At 50.7% G+C, this 25,521-nt stretch overlaps 1 protein-coding gene across 4 annotated transcripts in view; it reads right to left on the bottom strand.

Moving 5' to 3' along the window:
- The window catches only part of LOC118219016 (copine-8-like), a 56,780-nt gene that overhangs the window by 13,774 nt on the left and 17,485 nt on the right, over positions 1 to 25,521 (bottom strand). For 2 of the 4 annotated variants that reach the window (XM_035401803.1, XM_035401801.1), the window contains exons 4-11: positions 25,014 to 25,117; positions 21,979 to 22,018; positions 14,496 to 14,572; positions 6,162 to 6,225; positions 5,755 to 5,858; positions 3,823 to 3,927; positions 1,555 to 1,596; positions 492 to 515 (exon numbers count right to left, since the gene is read on the bottom strand). In XM_035401803.1, the coding sequence (XP_035257694.1) occupies positions 492 to 515; positions 1,555 to 1,596; positions 3,823 to 3,927; positions 5,755 to 5,858; positions 6,162 to 6,225; positions 14,496 to 14,572; positions 21,979 to 22,018; positions 25,014 to 25,117 (560 nt within the window). Of the gene's footprint in view, positions 1 to 491; positions 516 to 1,554; positions 1,597 to 3,822; positions 3,928 to 5,754; positions 5,859 to 6,161; positions 6,226 to 13,406; positions 13,503 to 14,495; positions 14,573 to 21,978; positions 22,019 to 25,013; positions 25,118 to 25,521 lie in introns of those variants that run through there. The other 2 variants (XM_035401802.1, XM_035401804.1) reach the window with 2 other exon arrangements.

Here is a 25,521-nt window from a genome sequence, read left to right as displayed (position 1 = left end):
GCTCAGTTTGTCATTTATCCTATCACGGGAATTTGGGAAGGGGAGGGGGCAGTGACAAGTTCTCAGATATTTTTTTTTCCCCCCCAGTTTTTTGCGCCGCAGTCAGGCAGGCGAGTACACGCGAATCCAACGGCCCGCTGCGGACAAGGTCCGAATCTCCGTCTCTTTTCAAAATTTTTTTTTATTTTTAAGACTTTTTCCCGCCATTTTCTTCATCACTCTTTCGGCTTGTTTTTAGGAGCCTCCTGTCAACTCGACGGTCACCCTTTTATCCGCCGATTTTGTGAATGTTTTTCCCGCCCCCCGGCCTACTGGCCGAGCCGATGAGGCCTACTACTGCCCCCCCCTCGGAAGCCGAGGGCAGGGCGGGCGCTTCTCAGAGCCCTTCGCCTTTCCATTTCCCGTCAGTGCTCTTCGTCGTTCCACTCTTACCGCTGTACTGCGCTCGGGGGGGGGGGGGGGGGGCGAGAGATAGATAGACGGCTCCTTACCTTGCGATTTGGCTGTCGCTCGACCTGTGGCAAGTCAAATTAATAAGCGGTCGATAAGTATGCTCCGGCTCGAACACCGTCCAATGTTGATAGGTCCAGCAGGAAGAACGGGGAGAAGCGTGACCCCGCCCACCCCCCACCCCCCACCCAAAAAAAAAAAAAACAAATCGCGTATCTCTTTCCATTTGCAGCTTAGAAACAAAATGTCTGCCGTCGGGCGAGACGGAGGGCACCCTAAATCCGACAGCTACATTTTCAACCAATCAGAAAATGCATAAATTAAGTAGCCCGAGAAGCTAATTAGCTAGCGAAGAGCAACGCAAAAAAAACCCCATGTAATGCAAAAAGCGGTTTTATTGTTTTTTCTTTTTTTTTTTTTTTTTCCCCGGAGATAGAATCTGGAGACGGTGCCAGCCACGTATCAAACAGCAGTCTAAATTAAAGCTGGCAAAGAGCGTGTGCTGTGATTCCGCTCAAACTCCGTTTAGCATGCCTGAGTGTGTGAGGTGTGAGCCTAGCCTCCGCGTTCTGCCAGCTTTTGATTTTTGAGTGCCATTTAAGCAAAAAAAAAAGACTAAAAAAAAAAACCTCATTTTTTGAATTACAAAGTTTCCCTTCGCCCTTCTTATATGTTAATGCAGCCACCATGCAGTTTTTTTTACCGCTAGCTTTTCCCCTTTAGCAGCCGCTAACGCTACCCCACGAATATCAAGCGGGAAGGAGGAGGAGGAGGAGGAGGAGAAGTGAAGGAGAGTGTGAGAGCGGATTGATGGAAGTCAGTGCAGTGCTTGTGACATCACAATGCTAGAACAGGGCTGCCCAATCAGGTTCCTGGAGATCTGCCATCCCTGTAGGTCTTCATTTCAACCCCTAATTTGGCACACCCGATTCTGCTAATCAGCAGCTCAACAAAGACCCCTAGCTGCTGAATGGGGTGTGTGCTTTGTTAGGGTTGGAGTGAGCACTCACAGGACGGCAGATCTCCAGGAGCAGGGCTTGGGTTAGCCCTGTGCTAGATGGTCCGTCACAGCGCAGTTAGTGATAGGAGATGAGCGCCCCCTACCTGCCGCCTCTTTCCCAGTCGTAAACCTCCACCTTGATCGTTCTGTAAGGGGGGGGGGGGAACAAAAATAGAAAATCTCATTTCAGCACGATATTCCGTGGAAGCAAGCAGGTTAACACGGTAGATGCGCTCAAAAGTTCACAACTATACACAAGATCGCTCAATGGCCACTTCATTTGGTGAACCTGCTCATTAGTGCAAATAGCCTGCTCCTCCAAACAGCGAATCACGTGGCTGCAACTCGATGAGTGCGGCGTGCGGACACGGCGAAGAGGTCGGGCCAGAGGCGTGATTGAAGTGACTCTGATGGCGGTATGATCGTTTGTGCCAGACGTGGCGGTTCCAGGGCCTTTTGAACCCGTGCCGCGAAGGATTTAGGCTCAAAAGGGGGTTTGACCCGGTTACCTAATAAAGTGGTGTGTGTGTGTGTGTGTGTGTGTGTGTGTGTATGTGTGTGTGTATGATAGTGTGTGTGTATGTGTGTGTGTATGATAGTGTGTGTGTGTGTGTGTGTGTGTGTGTGTATGCCTGTGTGTGTGTAAAAGGTATTAGGACAGTGACACAAATTGTGTTACTATGGCCCTGTACTCCAGCACACTGGACTCGAAATAAAACAAAGAGTATGAGGTTAAGCTGCAGGCTGTCATCTTTAATCCGAGGGTATTTACACCCGTATCAGGTGATCCATGTAGGAGTTACAGCTATCATGACCAGCAGCTCCTGTGGCCTTTTGCGGGGGCCAGTAAGGAGAGCGTTCTGACAGGAGAGCGGATGTCTTAATCCAACAGAGGCCGCTGGGACGAGACTGCGAGGCAAAGGAGCCGTTTCCTGTGGATTTCAACAGGGGGGGGGGGGGGGGGAACCGCTGTAGGGGCCAAACTCCCGCCTGGAATCGCCGTGGCCGCGACCCAAAAAGGTGACGGCGCCGGGGGGCCCCTCGGGAGGGAGGGGCGGGGTCCCTCGGCGAGACGGCCGCCGAAAACCTTATCTCCCTCCGCAGGCCACCAAGTAACACCCCCCCCTCGCCCACTCCGCACCCCAACCCTCCCTTATCGCAGCCAAGGCGTCACGCTAACACTCGATAATACCCCAGCAACCAGGGGCGTCTCGAGGCATCGCGTTTATACCGCCGTTCCCCCCCCCCGTCGCTCCGCTCCCCGCTCCTGGGCACTGCCCAAACGGGCCATCGGCATTAGCAGCGCTGTATATTCGCGGGGTGCCTCCTCTCTCACACGGGCACACGCGATTCACGCCAGTTTGGCCAGGGGGTGTGATTGCTGGCGCGAGACGTGGTGGTGGTGCCAGCGTGTTTCCTGCACTCTGTGCTATGAGGAATTTAGGCTGAAAAGGTGGGGGGGGGGGGGTCCCTACCATGTATCCAAATAAGATGGCCACTGTGTGTGTGTGTGTGTTTGTGTGGTGTGTGTGTAATCATAAAACAGATAAAGACGACAAACATTCAACAAAACAGTGACACACACAAAACGGCTACGGGTTGGAAAAATCAAGTTTTTCTGTTTGTTTTGGGAAAAGGCAATTTAGAAGAAAACACAAGAGTCAGAGGCCCTGAACAAAAATCTGGAAAATTTCAGCTACAGCCAGGGAACGCGATGTCCCCTCTCTCTCGCTTTAAGATTTGTGGTCGGGACGGCGAGGCCTTTTGTGGAGGCCCAAAGGGGGGGGGGGGGGTGCGCTTTTAAGAGATTGGCGGTTTAATCTGAGGCTTTAAGCGTAAGTGCGGTGATGAGATCGATTCTGAAACAAACTGGAAGCCGGTCAGCGGTGAGACCGGGAGGCCATTTTCTCTCCCGTTTGTTTTGGGGAGCAGCCAAGCTGCCCAATTTGTATTCCCTCCGCGCCTCCCAGAGCCGAGAGAGAGGCTTCTTGCCACGCGCCACGGCAACAGACAGTCGGGCTTGAAGCGCGACGGCGGGTTCGGAGAGCCGCCCGCTCGCCTCGCCGCGCGGGACCTCCGCGGCTCTTGTCCAACCCTTCTACCAGGCCCCGCCCCCTCTCAGCTAGCTGTTGGTCTCTCAGGTCCCACCCCCTCTGCCCTAAATGTTCATCTCAGGCCCTGCTCCCTCTCCCCTAGTTGTTAGTCTCTCAGGCCCCGCCCCTCTCCCCAGCCATTAGTCCCTCAGGCCCCGCCCCCTCTCCCCAGACATTAGTCCCTCAGGCCCCGCCCCCTCTACCCAGCCATTAGTCCCTCAGGCCCCGCCCCCTCTCCCCAGCCATTCGTCCCTCAGACCCCGCCCCCTGTCCACTCACCTGTCGTAGTCTCCGTTGCAGAGGGCTCTGACTGGGATCTTGAAGGCCTGCCACACGGGATTCAGTGTGTTCTTCACCACTTCTGTCTTGTGGCAAATGGTGAACCTGTCACAACAGAGGGATAACGTGAAGACAAGTACAAGTGAAGCTGCAAAAAGCTAATTAGCCATCAAGTGCTACATAATCGCAAAACGACATCCATGGCTAAATTCTGATTTGAATAAACTTAATGCAAGACTCATTACTGGAGAAAAGACATTTTTCTAAGTCAGGGATAAGTCTGTACTGCACAGTAAAATTTCCAGTGTTAACTCAACTCTAAAAGAGTACACACTAGAACCAACAGGGACTGTGAGGTGAGCAGTGTTTCTGCTCTTCACTGCTGTACTGTACTGTGGGTGAGCAGTGTTTCTGCTGTTCACTGCTGTACTGTACTGTGGGTGAGCAGTGTTTCTGCTGTTCACTGTTGTACTGTACTGTGGGTGAGCAGTGTTTCTGCTCTCGGCTGCTGTACTGTACTGTGGGTGAGCAGTGTTTCTGCTGTTCACTGTTGTACTGTACTGTGGGTGAGCAGTGTTTCTGCTGTTCACTGCTGTACTGTACTGTGGGTGAGCAGTGTTTCTGCTGTTCACTGTTGTACTGTACTGTGGGTGAGCAGTGTTTCTGCTCTTAGCTGCTGTACTGTACTGTGGGTGAGCAGTGTACTGTACTGTGGGTGAGCAGTGTTTCTGCTCTTAGCTGCTGTACTGTACTGTGGGTGAGCAGTGTACTGTACTGTGGGTGAGCAGTGTACTGTACTGTGGGGTGAGCAGTGTTTCTGCTTTTAGCTGCTGTACTGTACTGTGGGTGAGCAGTGTTTCTGCTCTTAGCTGCTGTACTGTACTGTGGGGTGAGCAGTGTTTCTGCTCTTAGCTGCTGTACTGTACTGTGGGTGAGCAGTGTTTCTGCTCTTAGCTGTTGTACTGTACTGTGAGGTGAGCAGTGTTTCTGCTCTCGGCTGCTGCACTGTACTGTGGGTGAGCAGTGTTTCCTCCTCTCTGAATCTCCCTTCCTGCCGCGAGCGCACCTCGCCATTTTAAAGTTCTCCGAGTTCCTCGGGCATTTCTTTCACGCCCGCGGCGAGGCGCGAGGAGCAGGCCGTAACCACGGCGATTCGGAGGAGCACTCGACGAAACAATAAGAACCGTCTCATCCCCTCGCTCCCTCTCCGTCTGAGAGGCCGCTTAGCCAGCCCCTCTCTCCGGCATTACGCATCGCGACAAATTCCTCCCGTCTTTTCGGGGAATTTTTGTGGTTTCTTTTTCTCTCTCCCTCTCCCTCTCTCTCTCTCTCGTTGAAAGGAAGTGCTTTAACCTGCATCTGTGACAAGACTGTGGCGAGAGCGTACCGCCAGGCTAAAACAGACTCAATTAAATAGACGCGACAGGAAAGTTAGACTCCACCGATAGCAAACGTGGCCGAGCAGCGATCAGCAGACATTTCTCTCGTAATTAAGATTTTGCATTCTGTCAAATAACTGCAGCTAATTACCGAAAATAATATGAATTTGCAGTTTTCAAATTTCCCGAAGGCGACAAGTTGGCTACTCAACACCCAACAGGCGTAAAGCAGTTCCTGGAGATTCACCGTCCTGGAGGTTCTCATTTGAACCCAAATTCGGCACACCCGATTCTACTAATTAGCAGCTCGACGAGATCTCTAGCCGTTGAGTGCGGTGTGGCTTTGTCAGGGTCGGAGTGAAAACCTACAGGACGGCAGACCGCCAGGAACTGGTTGGCAAGAGCTGCTCAGTCACTCGCCAGACAAGAAAGAGCGAGCGTGGGAATCGACGTCCGGTCGAACCGAGGACCGGGGACCTGACCAGAGGTACGGTACGGGGGGGGTCGGCTGCTTCGTGGTTCCGGGCTAAGACCGTGGCGGGGGGGTACTCACGTCCCGTCCTCGTTGCTGCGGTAGAAGACGAGGAAAGGGTCGGATTTTCCGAAGAAGTCCTTCTTGTCCAGTTTGTTCCCGCAGAACTGCATCAGCACCAGCTCCTGGAAGAGAGGGGGGGGGGGTGTGATTAAAGGGGGGCAAGGAAGCCCACGCGCTGTACTCCTGCCTCTCGCCCAATGCATGCTGGGATAGGCTCCAGCACCCCCCATAACCACGATCAGGGTAAGTGGGCATAGATAATGGACGGACGGATAGATAGACAATGTGTTATCACAACGTACATAGCACCCATATAAGGACCATAAACCCCATATGATGCGTGTAACGCCCTCCGTACGCTAAGAGTCGCAGTCGCAGCCGCAGTCGCAGCCGCAGTCGCAGCCGCAGTCGCAGTCGGTGCTTACCCTGCAGTTGTTGATCTCCTCCGCCTTCACGATGATCGTCCCGCACCTCTTCCCCGGAATCCCCCTGTGAGGAGCAGGCGAGGGAGGGCGGTTACTAACGAGCGGCGAGGGAAAGGAGCACAGGAAGAGGGAGGGGAACAGGAGGGAGGAAGAGGAATGGGAAAGGGAACAGGGAGAGTTAAGAACAGGAAGAGGGAGGGGAACAGGAGGGAGGAAGGGGAATAGGAAAGGGAACAGGGAGGGTTAAGAACAGGAAGAGGGAGGGGAAATGGGGGGGGGGGTAAAGAGAACAGAAATTCTACCAGGAGATCAGGTGGAAGTGACACACTCACATAATCATACCAGAGAGCAAATAAAACCTTGGACGAACAGCTAAAGCCTCTGTACTAACGACAGATCTTCCTGTTCCGACCCTTAGCCTCTCTGCGTCCCAGAAGTGTAATAGCAGCCCTCATTCGACTCCATACACAGCTTCTCCACAGTCCCGTTGGCCATTAACACCACTGAGGGTTACGCAAACACAACCCTGCATTACCAAAGGTGCCAGTGAGATTCTTTTTATTTTTTAAATGGGGCGCAGATCCTCTTCACTGCTTTTGATATCATTTCAAAGTCTATCCCAGGGGTCTTCAAACTGGGGTTAAGGAGACCCTCTGGGGATTCGCGGGGGGGGGGGGACGATTCAATCTAGCAGCACAGCGGTTCCGTCCTCGGTTCCGGTTCCATTGGCGACCGAAGTCCTCGCCAAAATACGACACGGCCCAAAAAAAAAACAGAGATATAACCGACGTGGATTCAAACAGCAGACGCTGACAAAAAGAGGCTTTTAAGGTGTCAGAGGGAAGACTAACCGAGGCTAAAAGTAACCGATGCATTATTTAAGGATTCTTCACCCTCTCTGGAGGTGCACTGGCACACATGCATCGGGGGGCGGGGGTGGGGGGGGGGGCGCGAAACCCGCGGGTGTCTTTTTACCGCCAGACGCTGGCTCCTCTCCAAGAACGACGGGAAGATTGCCAAAAGAGAATGAGAGTGCTTTTTTTCTAAGGCTGCGTGGGGGGTGGGGGGTGGGGGGGGGGGGTGGGGGGGATGGGGAGGAGAAGAAAAAAAAAAACACTTAATCAATTTCGCAAATTGCTTCCATAAACATGAGAATGTGACTCGATCGCCTCTGCAAAGCATCTCATCCGTTTTTAATGTTCAAGAAAGTGACATTTCCGTCTGTCGCCGATGCAAGGACCCCGCCATTTCCAGTTTAGCGGGTTAAAAGCCTCGATGAAGCCTCTTAAAACACCTTTTCCTTTTTTATTTATTTTTTGTTCTCCCCCCGTACGGGAGACGAATCGGCGTAATCACAGACGGAGTCGCTGCAGTTCCCCGTTTTTTAAAAAATACGGCGGTATTCGCAGCCGGGAAGGAGCCGGTCCTGGTCGGAGCGCGCGCGGGCCACGCCGAGGGCAGTACTTGAATAATGACACACCCCGGGGTCTGCGCTGTAATTCGCGTAATTTGGGGGGGGGGGGGCGGGTGCAATCAAAGTTGCCAGGACCTCCGGCGCGTGAGCGGGGGCCCCGCGCGGGCGCTGTGAGACGAGTGACGGACGGGCGACGGACGGCTGACGTGCCGGAGCGTTCGGGACGAGAGGGAGAGCGCGTCCGCCTCTGATTACGCGCGGCGGGATCCAATCACGGGCCAGCGAGCGCCCAGTCAGCCGGGCGCCGAGTTCCAATACCGTGCTGCCCCCCCCCCCCCCCCCCGCTCCCCCCCCCCCCCCAAACTTCTGGAGTGCTCTCCCCATATCAATTAGTAAAGTGTGTGTATGTGTGTGTGGGAGGGAGAGACAGAGAGCATGTGTGTGTGTGAGTGAGTGCGTGCAGGCGGGACAGATCAGGGTGTGTGTATGCATACATTCATGTCGAGCACCAGGGCACAAGCGCACACTCGCACACTCACACACTCGCACACTCTCTCTGGAGACACCGCAGAGAGGCAGATTCTCCATCCTCGTCTCATTTACACAGTGACCTGCTCCAGCTGTATTTATATCCTCACGCAGGAAGGATCGGGCTGCAGCTGAGCACCGCCAAATCTGATCAGCTAGCGACATTAACTCCACCACTGTGCAAACGCACATGGAGGGCGAGAGAAAGAACAACGGTTTCCTTTTAGCTCTTAAACATAACTACGTTACGGCCTCTTCCAAATAAGACAGGGCAGAGTTGCGTTGTCGTTCCTCCGTTTCACCTCCAGGGGGCGACAGGAGGGCCGCGATTGGCTGGAGAGGATGGGGAAGGCTGGAGCGTCCCCAGTGAGGATCGAAAGCCCCCGGCGTGGCTCCCGTCCAGGGGGACGCCTCTCCTCAGCTCGTTACTGAAGCCCCGATTGGCCGGAACTCCCGGGAGCGCCTGTCCATCAAAGCTCGCAGCGCAAAGGCCCCGCCCATCATAAGAAGCACATGGTTTCATGCTCTGGCAGTACTGGCGCTACGCTAATTACAAAAGAAGCCAACGACCTTTGTCTGTCTGAGTATCCCTCCGATCGACTGTGCCTGGGCTGTACGGGTTAGAGAGTGCCGAACCAAGAAAGGGAGTATATCAGATTCACTAAAGATGAGCAGCCAGGAGAGTCTTAAGCTTGTGACAGCGCCCCCACAGTCTGCCAGGGGGACTGCAGCTGGGAGGGGGAGTTAATGTAAAAAGAGGGAGGTTTTACCGCCTGCAGAGTGCTCAATTATTAAAAACACTAGAGACTCTAAAGAACACTTTGGGGGGTGGGGGGGGGCATAGCAGTCGGTGTAATTAATTCCTATGGTGAAGAGCCTCTAATTTACAGAATTAAATGGCAGCACGTTCACGACTACTCAATTTTGATTGCTGCGCATATTTAAGATGCTTTATTTCGCCAACTGATGGACTCACGCTGATGTGGAAGTTTAAAAAACGCGAACGTTTCGCATTTAAGCGGAAGTTCCTCGTTAACTTCCCGAAACGGCGTCCCCGGCGACGCGTGAAAAAGGCGTCAGGCGCTAACGCAGATTGTTGAAATTCCGAAATTCCATCCCGACAGTCCAGCAGGAAAAATAAACATAGCGGGGAAGGAGATTGCAGGAAGACTATCGCCTTCATGGATGAAGCTGATTAGCCAGTATAAATGAGGGCGGGCCTTTGCGCGAGAGAGAGAACACTCATCGGACATTCGTTTTGTTGGAGTGACGAATGAGATCACCCTAAGCCAATCACGGCTCACGCACCACTCCAACAATGCTTATTCTACAATTCAAAGGATCCCATCTAAAGCTCCAAGAATGGCTCAATGGCACAAGTAATGATGAGAGGGTAGAGGGTCTGGGTTTCTCCTTTCGTCCAGTGCCGGAAGTTTCCGCAAGTCATTTCAAACCGGTGTCAAATGTTACCTTTTGTTTAAAAAATTTTTTTGAGCCGTTCCTACGAAAGAATGAGCCGGATAGGCCGGTGGGAATGCCTTTGTTTCATCACCGACGGAAGAGTCCGTTTTCACCACAAGATTCAGCAAGAAAACGCATGCGTGGAGAAATCGATCGGTAATTGGAGTGGTTTCTTTAATCTACTAAGATATCAGTGGAGGGAGGGGGGGGGGGAGGGGGGATTTGGAACAGATGCAGACACTCTCTGAAATAAGGGCTAGCCTCTGAGGGAGGGAGGGAGGGAGGAAGAGAGGGGGAGAGAAAGAGATGGGGGGAGAGACAGACAGAAGACAAAGAGGGAGGGAGAGAGAGAGAAAGAGAGAGAGAGAGAAAAGACCAAATATGGCAATGGAGCCTTTGACCATAGCAACACAATATAATGAGCACAACCTATCCTGCCAATGTACTGCCAAAGTATAAACTTGTATTTGATGTTTTCTAAGACGAGCAGCAAAATGATTATTAGACCACAATGCATTGGGTCTGAAAGCTATGGGTGCGGTACGGTACAGTTCCAAACGCTCAGACCCCTCCCTCGCAGCTCGAGAACCCGCCACCTTACGGACCACGCCCGTCGTTTCCCGTCTTGAAATATTTCCGCAGTGTGAGCGCAGCCCCTCTCCATCCAGCGGCCGGGCGTGGCCCGCAGCAGCCGGTCTCTGCGGCCAGGCTATGCTCAACCACGCCCGCGCTCAGTCATCCTTTCATCGATATCTCCCGACTTTGATCGGGTGTGTCTGCTCGTGAAATATTTCTCTTGGTCCGATGGCTCTCAGTTCAATTTCGCGCTTTCCTGTCACTCTGTTTCGGGGCCTGTTTTTTTTTTTTTAAACACTCAAGTTCTCTTCCGTCCCCAGTTAAAAAAAAATCTGAAGCTCTAGCTCTGTCCCGCCTCTAACGCCCTCCTGCCTAAACCAGACGGGACGCCGAAGATCGCGTACGTTCGCCGCTTCGTTAGCGACCGCTAGTAGGGACTTCACCGGGAACCCCTTGGCCTCATGGAAAAGACAGGACCCTTTTATAAAAAAAATACACTGACACTGAAGTACTGCTCCATCCTATGGGTCCAGACGTTTTTTTCCCCCTGATTAAATCAAGCGAAAATCTCTGCCCAATGTGCTGTCGCTTTTGATTGAAATGCGCGAAGCTCGCCGGTCTCGGCCACGCCCCCAGCTCCACGCGCGCCGCGCGGGAGCAATAAAGCACACCGCGGCTTCCCAGCTGAACCGTTACTCACGCTGGGCTGTGACTGTTAATAAGAGCCCCAGCTCCCCTCAATAACCGCTCAGTATGCAGGCCTATATATATTTTATAGTATTTTTATTTCTTTATTTTTTTTCCCCCCAGTGTCGGAAAATAAATGCAGGAAACATACTTTCCAAACAAAATTTACACAGAAACCTCCAAGACTATGTACGATGTTAGATCTTTCAGTATTTAGTGTGTCCACCCTTTTGCCTTTATTACAGCTTCCATTTATTTTTTATTTTTTTGAAGAGATCTGCAGGGATATTTTTCCTGGTTTCTTGTGAACACCTCCAAAGTTCAGTCTCCGAAGTTGGTTGCATTTTCGCTTTCTCTCGATCCAAGCAATCCCAGACACATTCAGCGATGTTGAGGTCCGGACTCTGGGGACTCTCCGTTTTCACCTTCCTTCATGCAGTCGAATTATCTAATCTCATCACAAATACCTCCTTCAGCCATTTTAGATGCAGATTCCAAAGATATCTGCAGGGCAGCTAAGGTGTGTCCGGGGTAGTGGTTTGATTGAATGCTGTTTGGTTTGTTTGGAATGAGTCACCCTTGAAGGCTAAAGGTCTAACATAACATCATTGACACTTGGTAAAAACTTTAGCTGGGAGGCTACAGCTGTAACTTTGTTGATTGGAAGGATGGAACACTTAAAGTGGTAGTAGGGTGCAGAAAAGAAAGAGCGGATAAATACTGATAGATTCGATATTATACGTGGTGGTGGAGTCTTTTTTGTAATTTTAAATATATTATGTTTCCTGCATTATCGTCTGACACTGGGGGAAAAAATCTGCACTGAATGGCTGATTTGACTGGACATTGAATAAATGAACAGGTGGTCTCTGACTTTTGCACTGTACTGTATAAGATAAAGAAAACGGGCTAAGTCGCTTGCTAGCATGGAGAACCAAAAGCACGCAGCTAAACGGCATTCCACGCGGCGCGAGGCTAGCAGTCGAAAGTAGCCGCCGCCAGCGCAGAAGTCGACGGGGGAAAAGGGAGGATGTAACCGAGAGACGCATCCTATGAGTCACGGTCGCTACCGGCGACCGGCTGAGGCCTCTCCGCCCCCGCGGTCCACGCCGGCGCCTCGGCAGACTACCCGTCTCCAAAAACGCCGGATGGCGAGTGGATGTGTCCAGGCCACCCAGGGGCCCGATCGCGACCCGGGGAGAGGTCCTCGCACCGAGAGGTCTCCACCAAGGCCCAGTAATATAAAATATATACATTTTTTTTTAAAAACCCACCAAGCTCATTTCATCCACAGAAATTCCTCAGCACCAGTCAGGCTGGTGAGTGATCTGTGTAATTACTGGTAATTAGTACTCACTACAGCCGTCAAGGGCCTCTTGTCTCTTGCGCTTAGTGCGTGCGTGTGTGTGTGTGTGTGTCTGTGCGTGAGTGCGTGCGTGCGTGTGTGGGATGAGAGTTGTCATCCCGGATGAATTCCCTGCCCCAGTTATCCTGCACAATGGACAGGCACCGAACTACACCCCCCCTACCCCCACCCCGAACCCCATTTTACAATCTTTATTTATTTACGCAGGAAAATCACATTGAGACCTGGTGGGCCTCTTTTTCAATGGGGTCCTGATTACAAAAAATAATGAAACAGTCTAAAAGTCAAAAGTTCTAAGAGATAAAATGAATATATAAAAAACTTTAACACACACACACACACATACACACACATATATATACCCCCACTAATATACTAATCCGCTCCCCCAGAACCCAGCCGCACCACCTCCCAAAACTATTGCCAGTTGGCTGCCGTCATCACAGCGAGCAGCACTAATTCAGCAATGAGATATAATGACATCAATAGTGATGGACAACCCCCAGCCGCCGCCAGCCCCCCATAAATTCCCACCAATCAGCAACAACCCCCATAAATTCCCGCCAATCGCCAACGACCCTGATCGATAATGTCTGGAATGTCTGAGGAAGTCGCCGCCCAGCCCCGGACGGACAGCAGGACTGCGAGGATTTCGGTTTGTGCACGAGCCACGCTGGACACGAGCAGGGGTTGCCAGATAAAGCTCTTTCCGTCTCGGCTGGGGATTTTCAGTTTTCGCATAGAATTTCTTCTTCTTTCCGTCAGTTGACTAATTGACCTTTCCAGAGAGATCTGTCCCCCATGGTTACTGTTGCTACAGTAACTCAACCAAGATTTTCTATAACAACCACTGAAAGTCAGTGGTGAAATAACACATTAAAACGCTTTATGGGAGATTGGATCATTCTTCATATATTTACACGAACCAAATAATAAAACATAGATCTGAATAAATAAAAATGACGCATTTAGACAGCTGCACCATCTTTTTTTTTTTAGACGATGCTAAGCCAGCAATAGAGAATTCACAGAAGACCACAGCAACGAAACAAGGAATGCGAGCAATCTGTTCTTGTAATGAATACCCAGCCAACACAAAACGTTCTCGCAACGTTGCCGCCATGTAGTGGCAATGTCGTAACATTGACAAAACCTTCCGGTAACATTGTGAGAACGTCATGTGTTAGCTGGGGAGGTATCCGTAACACTTTACCTGTACAACAGGCCAGCTTGGCACCATTTCTGTCTTAACATTCGGTCCAGCCGCGTACGTCCATCCGCAAACGGTCTTGGTCCAAAAAATCCTCTTTGGTCAACAGAACCGAACTTTGTGTAAATTCAACAGCGTCCGTTAGCCAACGGACGCACTAGCACAACCGCGTCCGTTAGCCCTGTTAGCCAACGCGCATATCGCCGCAATCGCATCCATTAGTCGATGGACACAGCACAACCGTGTCTGTCAGTTGACAACCGCGTTCGTTAGCCCCGTTAGCCGTTGGACACGTTTAGCACAACCGTGTCTGTTAACCGACTGACACATTAGCACAACCGTGTCTGTCAGTTTACAACCGCGTTCGTTAGCCCCGCTAGCCGTTGGACACGTTTAGCACAACCACGTCTGTTAACCGACTGACACATTAGCACAACCGTGTCTGTCAGTTTACAACCGCGTTCGTTAGCCCCGTTAGCCGTTGGACACGTTTAGCACAACCGTGTCTGTTAGCCTATGGACACATCACAATCGTGTCCCTTAGCCGATGGACACATTAGCACAACCGTGTCTGTTAGTTGACAGATGCATCCGTTAGCCGAAGGAAACACATTAGCACAACCGTGTCCGTTAGCCCTGTTAGCCTATGGACACATTAGCACAACCGTGTCCGTTAGCCCTGTTAGCCTATGGACACATTAGCACAACCGTGTCCGTTAGCCCTGTTAGCCCATGGACACATTAGCACAACCGTGTCCGTTAGCCCTGTTAGCCTATGGACACATTAGCACAACCGTGTCCGTTAGCCCTGTTAGCCTATGGACACATTAGCACAACCGTGTCCGTTAGCCCTGTTAGCCTATGGACACATTAGCACAACCGTGTCCGTTGGCCGACGGACACACTAGCACGGACGCGCTAGCCCCGCTGGCGCACGACTGCAAGGCATGCGCAACGCGTCTGCGAGGCCGCCGAGGTGCGTTTGGGTACCCGTTCGTTTGAACGCCGCGGTCGCTCCAGAAGGCCAAGGCAAAGGGAGGGAAAGGGGTAGGGGGAGAAGGGGCACTTTCAGCGGCGGGTTAGCGCACTCACCCCAGGGGCTTCTCCAGCCGGCTTCCCAGCGACCCGACCACCTCCCCCAGGGTGCAGAAGGCCTGTCCCAGGAAGTCCTGTAGCGACGGAAAGAGCAGAACTCACCACGTGCTAAACGGCTAAAGCCACGGCTACACCCAGAGCACTGCACAGGCCCAAGAGCGACGCTATGCAGCACCCGGCAGGCCAGAGCGAAAACCTCTCCATTTGCCATCCATCTTCATTTAGCAGTCACATTAAATAAATGTCAGCACAACAGTAATTAGGTATCTTTATTCAGAAAATAACACTGTAGTCCAAAAAAAAAAAAAAAAAAGAAGTTTTGAATGAGTCAAAAATGTTCAAGATTTATACCCTTGTTAGCCTGTGAGAGTTTTAAGCATGCTGCCTGCAGCCTGGTGTTCTATAATTAATCTACCTGATGGTAATCTATTCTGTCTCTGTGAAAAAAACGTGTATTGTCCTTGGATGAAAGGTCTATTTCAGGGTCTGTGTGTCTTCAGTGTGATAATCTTGCTCGATTCAACAATAGCACTAATCTTTGCTAGTCAACCCCAAGCACGCGAACAGTTGTTTTTTTGTTAATCTATTAGACAATGTGACACGAAAAAAGTTTTAACAGAATGTATTGCAGTTTAGAAAAGAATCGTATGTTGGAAAACTTATTTATCTGCCACGTAGACCTCCAGTACTGGAGTTAAACCTGCAGACACTGCAGCCCTCCAGGACTGGAGTTAAACCTGCAGGCACTACGGCCCTCCAGAACTGGAATTAAACCTGCAGACACTGCGGCCCTCCAGGACTGGAGTTAAACCTGCAGACACTGCGGCCCTCCGGGACTGGAGTTAAACCTGCAGACACTGCGGCCCTCCAGGACTGGAGTTAAACCTGCAGGCACTACAGCCCTCCAGAACTGGAGTTAAACCTGCAAAATTATTGACCCAGTTGTTGGATAAAACCTTGTGGTACCACCCTGACTTTTAAGCCTCCGGCAACATTCATCTCAGGAACAATACAAACACAACGATTTGACTTTTTTCCATACTAAGCCAATTGAAAATAATGCTAATGCGATTTATACCGCGTGCCATAAATAATCAATGAGCCCAGTACCTATCTACCAATTACACAGGAGACAACCAACAACCGCATCAATAGTTCATTGTGAAACCATAAAGAGTAACAGATGAAATTAAAATTGAATTCCTGTGGAGAGGAGAGCCCGACGTGGCTCGCCAGAGAGAATTGTGGGAATGATCGACGCCTACGGGGAACGCGCGCTAGGAATCCATCCCATATTTATGCGGGCAAGCCCCGCAGAGATTGATTTCTCTTTTCCACTGGAGCCCGGACCCAGGAGCTGGCAGTATAAACAACAGCACATACACTAAGCACAACAGGGGGTCCCTCCTGGAGAAGTTTAAGTAAAAGGCCAGTGCCGGAGGACCGGAAGGTTCTAGAAGGAACGCAGCTCAAAAGCACGTCCAACACAAATTCAGGCGTAAGTGCCCGTCGACTGACTCAAAAAACCAGTAGAAGAATCTTAAAATCAATTCTGAAACAAAACACACAGCCAAAAGGCCAGTGCCAGAGGACCGGGAAGGTTCTAGAAGGAACGCGCCTCAACAGCGTGTCCCAAAACGTATTCAGAATTCTGAAACCAACACACAACCGAGGAAGGGACTTTAAAACAGACGCAACGTGCGCTCTCAGTCTGGTCTCGGTCAGTACGCGTCCTGCCGCATTCTGAATTATCGGCAGTTGGCCCGGAGCTTCCTTCTGGACAGACCAGGCAGGAGAGCATTACCCGATATCCGCTCGCGATAAAAGAGCGCATTAGCTCCTCGCTATCTGCCCCGGGAGTGGAGAGGCTGCACTTTCCAAACGTTTCTAAGGTGATTACGTCTGCAACAGAATTAAGAGGGGGGGGAAAAAACCCGAGCGATTCCAGCCTCATTTAAAACTATTTAACCTGACAATAAACCACGAGCGGGCAGCTGCAATAAAAGGATGAGGTCATAAAGCTTATTATTACCGATCTGCGGAAATCATTTTCCCTGCCGTTTATAATTGCTCACGGTGTATCTTTTTTTTTCCACAAGAGGAGCGTATGGATAGAATATGAATGGGATGCAACCCCCGTGTTGAGAAAAAAAAAGCGACACGATTCAGTTTAGACAATCCAAAAACAACAGACAGAATCTTAGTGATCTGAAGTGAGGTTAGAACGTTCAGTGCGACAGTAATGTACAGCCATCCATTATCTGTACCCGCTTATCCTGGGCAGGGTTGTGGGGGGGTGGGGGGGGCTGGAGCCTATCCCAGTGTGCGTTGGGCAAGAGGCAGGGATACACTCTGGACAGGCTGCCAATCTATCGCAGGGCACGCACAGCATTAACTCACACACTCATACCTATGGGCAATTTAGAGAACATGAAGTGGTTAAGAACTATTAAAACAAGAAAGAGCATGAAATGAGGCGGATAAGACACTGTCATTTCAAGGCGTGGTCGTAAGCTGCTCTATTTATAACCGCCCCCGTTTTTTACAAAGTTTACTGGCAACAAGCCTGACCTCCAAAGCCAGGTAATCGTCAGAGCGTGTAATTTACAGGTTGTATTGTTAATGAATGACACGAGTTACCGTGGTAACATGTGTATACAAGTTGTTGGCGATATTTTAAGTCTGTAAATCGCTTGGTAAACCTGACTTGGTTTTTTTCTGAAAAAAAATAAAAATAAAAAAATCAGCATCTGCTAAATCAGTAACCAGAGGTGGAAAACTCCGGTACAGAAAGTCCTCCCCGGTATTTTGATCCACTCACCTGGATTTGCTAATTAGCACAACTCTTCAGCCAGGTGGTGGAGCTAATTAGTGAAATCGGCCGGCTGGAGTTCATGGGTGGAAGAATCACGAGGCAGGACCTTCTACTTTTTTCTGAGCCCGGAACGTTCCGCCTCTGTCAGCAATGTAACGTAAATGTATTTACGCGCACGCGTTTACGCGCGTCCCAAAACAGTTAGCGCCGTTAGCTTTCTGCGTTTTTTTGAACACCGCGGCCGTCGAATCCACGACGGGGTTCGTTCCGAAGGACCTCCTTTTATCCAAAGACCGGTTTTCGCAGGCGTTTTAATTAGCGGTTTGAGCGGGCCGTTGCGTAGCTCCAGGACCAAGCGCTCTGCGGGAGTCTAAATTCGATCGCCGGACGCCGCCCCTCTCCGCCGTCCGCTGCGCTACCGCACCGCGCGTCGAGTCCGCGCGAGGACAGGCTCCGCGGAACGTTATTCGCAGAGTAACGCATCCTGCCATCTTGGATCTGTCACATTCTGCCGCTCTGAAACAAACACACGACTTCTGCAGTCGGCTTCGTGCAGCGAGTCAGAGTCGGAATACAAATGTGACTGACAGCTGCTGGGTAATGTGGAAATTCATCATCACGCACAAATGGCCATTACGCCGTGGAAAATTGATAGCACCCTTCGGCTTGTCAATTTCCAGCCTCACGTCTTTGTAGAAACAATTTGAAAATATTTTCATACGCTTATTTTTTTTTTTTTTTACGTTTTCTCCCATTGAGCTGCTCGGTTACGGTGTCGGCGACTCCAATTCGGCAGGCAAGGCGCTGGTCCCTGATCTGCCAGAGGGGGCGCTCTAGAGCGACGGGGAGACGGGGAGAACCCAGTCGACCGAAACCCTCCCTCCCCAGCTGTCTACGGCTACGGTTACGACGCATTTCAAAAGAATACGAAACAAACTTTGAATCGACTCAAAACAAACAAACGGTATATCGGAAACGTTTCTCGGAAACTACTTGGAATATCGGGGCATCAAGAAACAAAATATCAAAGTTGGGAAACAAAGTCGGACCAACACTGTTCATTTTTTTTCAGGATTCCCCAACCATGGCAGAAAGTTCTAGATGCTCTCAGCAGAAGCTGCTAACCGTTAGCCTCCAGGTTCCCTGGTGCCCTCTAACCGCACTAACTGAAACAGAATGATCCGTACAGAACACATGGAACCTCGTATAATAACGGGTGGGGGGGGGCGGGTCGCTACGCGTGTCGAACGTTTCCCCCCGACGCTCGCGCCTGGGGCCGAGGGTCGCCGTCTCCGACAGGCGTCCCCCGCCTGCCGCCCCGCCCCGCCTGTCGCCCGCCGCGTCGCTTCCAGCGCGGGACTAAAATCGGGGGCGACGGGCTGACAAAGGCGTCTTCCGTGACCCCCGCGCGACGGGAAGCAAATTGGTGTCGCGTCTCTGTGCGGATGACGGGAAATGAACAGTGCGGACGAGCCTCTCGGGGGAGGGAGAGAGCGAGAGAGAGAGAGAGAGAGAACAAGCAAGAGAGAGAGAGAGAGAGAGAGAGAGAGAGAGAGAGAGAGAGAGGTGCGAGAATATAAAAAGGCCGCTGTTGAATTGAGATATTCCAACCCGTTTTATTAGCGTTTCTCCTTTTAGCATACAAACAAAACTAACCCCCCCCCCTCCCCACCCCCAAACCGAACAGCAGCTACTGGAGCCATTGCGCATGGTTTGAAACCTTCGCCTAGTCACTTTCTTCACCTTTTTCCAAAACCTAAGATGACCAGTCTTTATTTCCACAGGGACCGAATGAGTTTTATGAAATTGGCCAAATAAGACATAACTCAGTTTGAAAATATATAGTATATATATATATATATATTTGGTTAAATCATTTGTATGAAATAAAAAAAACAAGTTTTCCACATCACAGGCCTGATTTACTAAGACCTGTGGCGTGTGCAAAACCTTTTAGCACGCGCAAAACCAATAACACGACCAGCGATTGGCCGTGGCGTTTGTTCTGCGCCAGTCGTTCAGTGCGTTGTTAGTTTTGCGTACACAGCAAGCGCAGTTTGGCAAGGTGTCTTCAGCGAGGGCCGAAAATAGCCTGTCTGTGTTTGCGAAAGAAAAAGCAAACATTGTCCATCAGGGGGAAAAAAAAAGAAGCACAGTGCTAGTGAAGGGGGGGAGGGGGGAACTAACATTTGCATTTAATCAAACTTAAGGACGAATGTTGATTGAATACCGGCCAACGTATGCGAGTTCATTTACCTATCAGGTGCTGCTAATTTTCCACTAATAACACCCCGAATCCAGGTATTGTGAAGCATTCCAGCACAGACCCACGTGTTGTTCATTACTGTAATATTCCAAACGTGCCCAAAAAAAACACCTTTTTCGCCTCACTGCTGTAACGCGTGAGACACGCAAACACAAAGACAAAAAAAAAAGACTGTTTCAGTACGGCAGTGCCAAAGACCGAGAGGAGAACTGGCTCGCCTGGACGCCGGGACACCGGCGCACAACGGACGCGCGATCGTCCGCGTTTAACGCCGACAAAAAAGGAAGCTAGCCCTCTTTTTAAATAAAACCTCCGCCCGCGCCCGCCCCCGCCCCTGCTCCTGCTCCTGCTCCCGGGGCGCTGCCAAAAAAAAGCCAGGCTATTGTCCGCCGCACAATGGCAGCGCAAACACAGAGCTCTCGCATACCCGCAATCGCTCGCGGACAATGAGGCCGGGACGCCGTGCCTAACCGCGGTTAAAAACACAGCACCGCGGAGTCGGCGGCGGTCTCTCCGTTGCCAGGTTGTTCCGCCGGCGAGAGAAGAGGCACAGGGATCGTAAACCCCCCACGCATCACGGAAAACCAGCCCGTGGAAAGGGCGGCACCGTCACCTGTTTGCAAAACAAATTTTTTTTTTTTAACGGCGGTTCCACCGTTATACGGGCAAGCCGGTTTTTCTTGGTTTTTTTTTTTTTCGTGGCAAGGTTACAGCGGTCCAATGAAAATAAAATCTGAAGAAAAATAACTAGAGTTCAGCAAGAAATGTAGATTTTTAAATTACAGATCCGCATCGACAGAAAGCGGTTTTATTTTACGGTTACGTTATTGTTTTGAGACGCCGAGCTTCAATTCCCAAAAGCTCGATCCGAAGCACCAGTTTTACCACTGTCTAACCTCACTGAAGTGGTAAGTGTAGAACACAAAAGCTCATTATTGACATCATTAATATGTTTTTATTGCCACGTGAACCTGAGGGACTACAAAATGACTACAAATATGGAGGCTGTATGCTTGAGCCTCTGTTCGGCACACCTCTATCTAGATAGTGACAGAGAATCCCGCCGGAGGGCGGCGGGTATGTCTCGCGATCAAACGGAGACGGCGTCGAGGCGACCGGCGAAGCCGCGTCCCCCCCGCATCCGTTCATTCGGGGACCCCCGGGCAACGCAGCGGCGACGGGAACGCCGACCGCGCCCCGTCGAAAAAAAAACGACAAAGACCCGCCCTCTATGCGCCGCTCGTCACGTCCCGCGAACTCCCCTGCCGCGCGAGCGGAGATGAAACGAGAAGAGATCAGAGCGCTACAGACACAAATAAACCGGCCCCGCCGCCCACAGCAGCGCTGGTCTCTCCCCAGCAGGAAGACCACGGCTTCTCTTTCAACTATGTTCGTAACATGCCACTAACAAAGTCCTCAGCATACACCCCCTGTACACTAAATTGGGAATACCATGGTAAAAAGAAACTTTTTAATATAAAAAATAAAAATAAAAAATCCTGTCACAAATCTCGGTGGTGTAACGGATAGCCGAGATCATTAAAGCTCTCCTCGTTCGCGGTCGGGTTTTTGTCCGAGCGCGAGGACTAATTACTGGTCGCCCCGGCGCCGTGAAGTCGGCGTGGCGGCGAGCGGCGGTTACCGCGGACCAGCGGGGCTCGCTTTGAATTACCGCCGTTTCGACCGCCGTCCAGCCGGTTCAAAAAAGGAAAGCGCCCCCGCTACCTCACCGGGAAACGCTGTGAGGGCTTCTGGGCCAACACACACCGGCGCGTGAGGGACCGTGTGATGTTTAGTTTCCGTCTCAGCAGGTTACAGGGTGGAGATCTTGCGTAAGGGTAAGGCACTGTGATAAAACGTATCAAAGGTGGTGTACACTAACACAGATCTGTGAGAGGTGGTGTACACTAACACAGATCTGTGAGAGGTAGTGTACACCAACACAGATCTGTGAGAGGTAGTGTACACTAACACAGATCTGTGAGAGGTGGCGTACACTAACACAGATCTGTGAGAGGTAGTGTACACTAACACAGATCTGTGAGAGGTGGTGTACACACACAGATCTGTGAGAGGTGGTGTACACTAACAGATCTGTGAGAGGTGGTGTACACTAACACAGATCTGTGAGAGGTGGTGTACACTAACACAGATCTGTGAGAGGTGGTGTACACTAACAGATCTGTGAGAGGTAGTGTACACTAACACACACAGAAACGCACAAGTATCCACACACACACAAACACACTCACACAGACACACAAACACACTCACACACACACACAAACGCACTGTGATAAAACGTATCAAAAGCCTGCAGGATGCCACACTAGAGAGAGAGAGCGAGGCTTTGTCAGGCCACCACCCCGCGGACCAAAAAATTCTCACAGGAAACTCACATGCTTTGACAGGTTGGCGCTCTTGCAGTCGACATCGTACCTGGGAAAACAAAGGGAGAGCAACGGGTTAAAAGAAAAATCCGGGCACTTCCCAGGACTCTGTCTGTAGTGGTGGATGCCTGCACTTAAGAGGACCCTGTAGTCATTGATTTATGGTCACTCCCCACACACAGGACCCTAAACTGCCTTAAATGACCACAGGATTAACTGCCAGGCTACCTGCTGTCATATGCTCTCTGGTTACCAGTTTAAATATATCTGTGATATAGGAGCAGTGTACACTAACGCATATCTGTGAGGAGCAGTGTACACTAACGCATATCTGTGAGGAGCAGTGTACACTAACGCATATCTGTGAGAGGTAACGTACACTAATGATGATCTGAGAGAGGTAGTGAACCCTAATAAAGATGTTTGAGAGTTAGTGTACGCTAATGATGATCTGAGGGAGGTATTGAACCCTAATAAAGATCTGTGAGAGGGAGTGTACACTAATGATGATCTGAGGGAGGTAGTGAACCCTAATAAAGATGTGTGAGAGGGAGTGTACACTAACGCTTCCCATGCATTACATGAGTCTCAGTCAGCTAACGTTGGACACCCTCTCACGTCAACGAGTCTTTCCTAAAAGGCCTTTCCTTACCCCGATTGAACTAAAGCCGCAACGATTTCTCTTCTCCGACAAGACAAGAAAAACTTGTCCGCGACAGCAAAACCTCAAGGGTAATTGAGTAGCGTACGGTGGGTACGAGCGCGAGAGAGAACCGCTCGGACGAGCCGGACCGGACCGGACGCTAGCGTGACGGAATGTGGGGGGGGGGGGGGGGGGGGCGAACGGCGGGACGGGCGGCGCAGCGGCGGTAAAGGCGGCTAGCGAGCGCCGGGCCGCGCGCTCTGCGACGGAACTGAGCCGTCTCGGAGGAGCGTAGCGCGACTCGATGCTCGCCCACACACGACTCATAGCCTGGGGGGGGGAGGGGACTGGGGGGGGGGTTAACAGAGCAAACCCATTTGCACCCCCCCCTCTACCGGCTCTATTTATAGCCCGCCCCGGACTCGCATGTTTCCAGCACTGTTCCGCAGCAATAAAGAAATGATAAACGCACCGCACATCGAGCATTTATATATGAGCGCGCACACCATCACACTCGCACACCATCACACCCGCACACCATCACACTCACAGACACACGCACACCATCACACTCACAGACACACGCACACCATCACACTCACAGACACACGCACACCATCACACTCGCACACGCACACACCATCACACTCACAGACACACGCACACCATCACACTCACAGACACACGCACACCATCACACTCACGCACGCGCAGACACACGCACATGCACAGACACACGCACACCATCACACTCGCACACGCGCACACCATCACACTCGCACACCATCACACTCACAGACACACGCACACCATCACACTCGCACACGCGCACACCATCACACTCGCACACGCGCACACCATCACACTTGCACACGCGCACACCATCACACTCACAGACACACGCACACCATCACACTCGCACACACGCACACCATCACACTCGCGTACAAGCTCCCGCACACACGCGTATACACGCAAACACACTCGCCCACACGCGCTCATGCATGCGCAGACACACGCACACACACACACACAAGCTCATGCATGCACAGACACACGCACACGCGCAGACACACTTACTCGCGCACACGCGCGTATATACGCAAACACACTCGCACACAAGCTCATCCATACGCAGACACACGCACAAGCGCCCACACGCACACAATCACTCGCGCACACACACACGTACACACAAACGCAATCGCACACCAGGTTAACAATGCGTGAACACGCAAACATACGTGTGTGCACACATCCCTGTTCACGGAGTTGCACATCCGCTGAGGGCTGTGGGAAAACTAACCTAATTCACACTGTTATCTTGTGTGAATTTGAAGCACTAGATGTGATTATGTCTCCGTACCGACAATCCTCTGGGGTACAACATAATCACGAAAAAATGAAGAAAGAAATAAACGGAGGGAACCTTTGCCACTCTCAAGTTTGAAAAATGACTGCAGTCACGCAGTGTTCTGCAGAATGTGCTCCACAGCAAATGCCATTCTATACCTCAGACTGCTCTACAAATACCATTCTATACCTCAGACTCCCTCACAAATACCACTCTATACCTCACACTTCTCTACAAATACCACTCTATTCCCCAGGAGAGGAGATACATATATACAAGGTTCATGTTTCTGTGTCTTACAACATGAATTCCTTTAAGATGTTGTGTCAGGTGCAGGTTATGCTTTGTAAGGTGCAGGCTATGCTGTGTAAGGTGTAGGTCATGTTCTGAAAGGTGTAGGTTATATGCTGTGTAATGTGCAGGTTTTGCAGAGCATGGTGCAGGTTATGTTGTGTAAGGTGTAGGTTATGCACGCGTGACTTAATGTAGGTCAGGTGCAGGTTATGGGGCTTCTAAACGAAAAGGAATAGAAGACCAGATGTGTGACACACATCCAAGTTTCGTCAAAACAGAAGCTCACTGAAGCAGCCCGTGTCTCGGACTTAAAATAAACGTTCGCCTTTGCTCACGAACCACTCACTCTTTACCGAACATTCATTCGGACGGTTTTTCTTCAAATACCGGTCTTTTTTTCCGCTCTCAAACTTGTTGCTTTTCACAAAACCATTCTCTTCACAAAAGAACAGGGATTAATCATTTCAGCAGATGTAAAACAATCCGTTTTTAATTTTAGCGGTCACCATGGCGACGGGGTGAGCTGCACCAGCGAAGGCAGCTCGGTTTCTCTTGTCTCATGGGGGAAAGTGACCATGTGACCAACGCAGTCCCCTGACCCCCAGGGACACGCGTACACACCCACACGCACACGCACACACGCGCACCCACAACCCCCCAAACACACGCACGCGCACACACGCGCACACAAACCCACACACACGCACACACACACACACACCCACACACGCATGCACGCACACACATACTTACAGGTCAAATCGCAGGTTCTGTCTCTCCTCAAAGAAATAGTCCAACATAAATTTCCGCACAAAGTCTGGGTTCAGGGTGTTGTCAATGACTTCGGTTCTTCCAAACTGAGAAAGCACAGAGACGGAAGAAGAGACTAGTGTCACTGAAGAAACAGAAGATGATTTTCGTGTCTGTTGCACATTCCATGCAAATCAAGCCAAAAACATTATTTTTATTATCATTACAATTTGTTCTGCAAGGACTTAATCATTTAGAATCTGTCATAATGCCACTCAGCTACTGTGTAAACCAGTAATAAAATTTACATTTGAGACAAATAAATGCACACTCCCATAATGACAGCTGAAAGTAATAATAATAACAAAAGAACAATTATTTACATTTTCTACTAAGGAAATAAAATGTGTAAACAAACAGCAGACTGAATATTTAAGCATTCAGCCACAAAAATTGTCAATGCAATTCTAAAGTTCATTCAAACTTAGTCATAAAGCGATGTTCAGTTGGC

This window comes from Anguilla anguilla, chromosome 19 (assembly GCF_013347855.1).
Source record: "Anguilla anguilla isolate fAngAng1 chromosome 19, fAngAng1.pri, whole genome shotgun sequence".
NCBI lineage: Eukaryota > Metazoa > Chordata > Actinopteri > Anguilliformes > Anguillidae > Anguilla > Anguilla anguilla.
The sequence above is the reverse complement of the archived record's forward strand: the minus strand, read 5'-3'. Positions and strand labels throughout refer to the sequence as shown.